General features: G+C 48.6%; 1 protein-coding gene across 1 annotated transcript; it reads right to left on the reverse strand.

Annotated features, from left to right (window-relative positions):
- Positions 1–1,512: 1,512 nt before the first annotated feature.
- On the reverse strand, positions 1,513–2,454 carry LOC102452036 (olfactory receptor 52K2-like). Its single transcript, XM_006114207.1, has one exon. The coding sequence runs from the start codon at positions 2,452–2,454 to the stop codon at positions 1,513–1,515; it is 942 nt and encodes a 313-aa protein (XP_006114269.1).
- Positions 2,455–3,647: the final 1,193 nt, after the last annotated feature.

The raw sequence follows: 3,647 nt of genomic DNA on the forward strand, positions 1-3,647 counted from the left end.
TTGCCGTGGGGGAGGTCTAGGTTGGCTATTAGGAAAACTATTTCACTCGGAGGGTGGGGAAGCACTGGGATGGGTTCCCTAGGGAGGGGGTAGAATCTCTATCCCTCGAGGTTTATAAGTCCTGGTTTGACCAAGCCATGGCTGGGATGATTGAGTTGGGGTTGGTCCTGCTTTGGACAGGGGGCTGGACTTGATGACTTCTGAAGTTTCTTCTGACCCTTGGATTCTAGGATTTTCTGCCCCCTGTGTGAGGCAGGTGTCATGGCTCAGTTCCCTAATCTGGCACTTCAAGAGTAGATATGGGGGCCCGCTAGAAGAAATAAAATCTATTAGAACCTGTCTCTGTAATTCCCAGGAACAAACTTATCTGGCCTGAGTTTCCCTGAGATCCAAAAAGAAATATTCTGATCTGACACCACCAAGTTTATCTAAAAATATAAAATAAACTCTTTTCCAGAGAAGAAACCACTCGGAATCACTGTCCTGAGGCAAAGCTCTCCAGCCTGCCCCAACTTCCATTTTGCTTGGAGTTGGGATAATAGGCAGAGATCAGTAGGACTCTGCTTCTCCTGGGTAACCTGGTTTCACTTAGGCACATAGGTTTAAGGACACAAAAATCAACCGACACCAGTTGACCAAAACAAAAAGAAAACACTTTTATTATTAAAACAAGATTGCTGTTGAAAGCATAGTAAATGACTGGGCGTTAAAAACCATGGATTGAAATAGACTCAGGGATTCTCTCTGGGCTGTAATTCTTAGTTACAAAAGAGAAGAGAAAAAACAATTAATGAGCTCAGACATGATTTCCAAACCCCCAAACAAGGAAAACAATAAAACCTGGCGGACTATCTAATTTTTCCCCTACTTACACATTTCAATTAATTCAAGGAGTCTGTTTCTGGGAGAGTCCATCTCTCCTACTCCATGGGGAAAAACTGCTGCTTGCACCAAAAAAACCAAAACCAAAACCCACCGTCCTAAAACAACCTCTCTCTCATTTGAAATTTCTTATCTGCATTTTATTGGTAGAATGCCCAAAGCCCCTTCCCTCACGTACATGTCCACAGTTAGCTTAACACTTTCCTCGCTCTCCAGATAAGGCAAACTCTCCCTTGCAGCTCCTATTCATAACAGCAGGAAATGGGGCAAAACTCCTAGTGCCCTCCATGCTGCAGAACCAGCTCTTTGTGAAGTCCTGTTGGCCAAATCCTTAGCACATCCGAGCCCATGCAACAGCTGGTGTGAACAGCTGGAGCTCTGCTGGCCTTAGCACCAGGCCATCCTAGGATTGTATGATTCTATGGGCCGGGTGGAAATGCTGAACCAGAACAATGAAAAGGGGGTTTCCTGCAAACTCAGATGAATGTGTGTCTTATCCCTGCTGCTCACCCAAGATGAGGTGGGTTTCCATAGCAGGGGGTGACTGAACTATTTGGATCCCTGGCCTTGTGGGCCCAGAGTCAGCTGCATGGTCCTTGCTCCACTGCTGCTGACCTGTCATGTAGGACTCTAGGCTCGTTTGAGACCCAGGATGTAGAGCAATCTCTGGCGGATCCCCGGGGTTCTCACCCCATAGATGAGGGGGTTCATCATGGGAGGGAAGAGCAGGTAAATGTTGGCGATGAGGATGTGGACATGAGGAGCCACGTGGCCAAAGCGGTGGGAGAAGAAGGAGAAGAAGGCGGGGGTGTAGAACGCTATCATGACACACACGTGGGAGCTGCAGGTGCTGAGGGACTTGCGCCGGGCCTCCTTGGAGGGCAGGCGGAAGACGGCCCGGAGGATCAAGATGTAGGACAGAATGATGAGGATAAAATCTAACCCTGCTGTTAGAAACGCCACAAGCAGGCTATAGGCTCTCATGGCTGTGGTATCCACACAGGCCAGTTTTACGAGTGCCATGAACTCACAATAGGTGTGAGAAATGACGTTGGTTGTGCAATACGGGAGCTGCTTGAGCATGAACGGGTGTGGGCCAAGTAACACGGCTCCTCTCACCACAACACCAAGCCCTATCTGGGCTATGACCCGACTGGTCAGGATGTCCGAGTGTCGCAGTGGGTTACAGATGGCAATGTAGCGATCAAAGGCCATGGCCAGCATGAACCCGGACTCCATGGTAGTAAGTGTGTGAATCAAAAACACCTGCGCCAGGCAAGCATCAATATGAATAACCTGGTCCCTGAACCAGAAAATGCAGAGGGTTTTGGGCACGGCGGTAGTTGAGATAACCAGGTCGGCAAATGCCAGCATGGCGAGGAAAAGGTACATGGGCTCGTGGAGGATCGGCTCGGATTTGATCACAGCCAGGAGGAGGCAGTTCCCCACGATAGACAGGATGTAGACGGAGCAGAAGGGGATGGAGATCCAGACATGGGCTTCCTCTAGCCCCGGGATGCCGAGGAGGATGAAGGTGGAGGGGTGAGGTGTGGTCCAGTTGGAAGTGGCCATGCTGAGCCCAGTTGGGTATGTTCAGTTTGCTGGCATGACTGCTTCCTGCCCCTGTAACTAACCATTACACAGTCATTAATTGGTGGATGTGAACATGACAAGTTCTACATCTATCCTACGCTACAATAGTAACCACGTCTTGAGTTCTCCAGTTCAGACATTCCTGTCTGATTACAGAGGTTTTAGCAGTAAGTGGGGGCTCGGTGGTGGGTTTCTTCTGTCCTCTTCTCTTACTCAAATCACTACAAAGTACAGAAAGTACCTTCTGAAAGTGAAATAGGAGCATCTGCATGGCACTCTGAGACCTTTTACCTTTTGCAGGAAGCTCATCGAGGCTACTTCTAGACTTCAAGCCTCTTTTGAAAGAGGCTTTTTCGAAGATACTTTCAAAAAAAGCCTCTTTCGAAAAAGAGCGTCTAGACTTTTTCGAAAGAGAACACCCAAGGAGTTTGGATGCTCTCTTTCAAAAAAGCACAGTTTGCATTCCATAGCGCCTTTATTTCGAAAGAGCACTTTCGAAAAAAAGGCATTATTCCTCGTAAAACGAGGTTTTCCGCCTTTAAAAAAACTGCCGCGTCCTTTCGATTTACTTTCAAAAGAATGCAGCAGCCGTCTAGATGCAGGGGAAGTTTTTTCGAAACTTCGTCTAGATACACCAAGAGAGAATTGGGCAGAGAGCTACTTATTACAGCGTCTGTGTACTGCTGTTCTACAGACAAGAAATGACAGACCATCCCAGGGTGATCCCTGCTGCCGCACACACGGGGGATGTGGACTGCTCACACCCGTTGCTGGAGAGCAGACTCCTAGCAGACAGAAGGCGAGGCACAGAGTCCAATGTCAACCCATTGAACTAATCCCGTATTTCAAGACACCGCTGTGTCTCAGGGCAGAAGATGCCTGCAGACGTCGTCATACCAATTTCAACCTAACATGGATGGATTAACTATCACGCTGACAATAAGCTGCCAGCCAAATTCTGCCTTCAGCCAGATACTAGCGGTTGCCATTGAATCCAATGCGACCAAGGGAGCAGCCACTTTGTGAGAGGGGAATCAGACCTCACAGGGAACAATCTGGACACAAAATATGACCCCACCCGCCCTGCCTGAATATACCGGGGACTCTGCCACAGGGAGGAGAGCTGGGAAGCCTGCTGGGCTCCATGAAAGAGAGAGAAATTCACTCCTGCG

This window comes from Pelodiscus sinensis, chromosome 1, assembly GCF_049634645.1.
Source record: "Pelodiscus sinensis isolate JC-2024 chromosome 1, ASM4963464v1, whole genome shotgun sequence".
Classification (NCBI taxonomy): domain Eukaryota; kingdom Metazoa; phylum Chordata; order Testudines; family Trionychidae; genus Pelodiscus; species Pelodiscus sinensis.

What these genes read in the sequence shown, in the direction of transcription:
- LOC102452036 (XM_006114207.1), bottom strand. Translation starts at nt 2,454, where the DNA reads ATGGCCACTTCCAACTGGACCACACCTCACCCCTCCACCTTCATCCTC.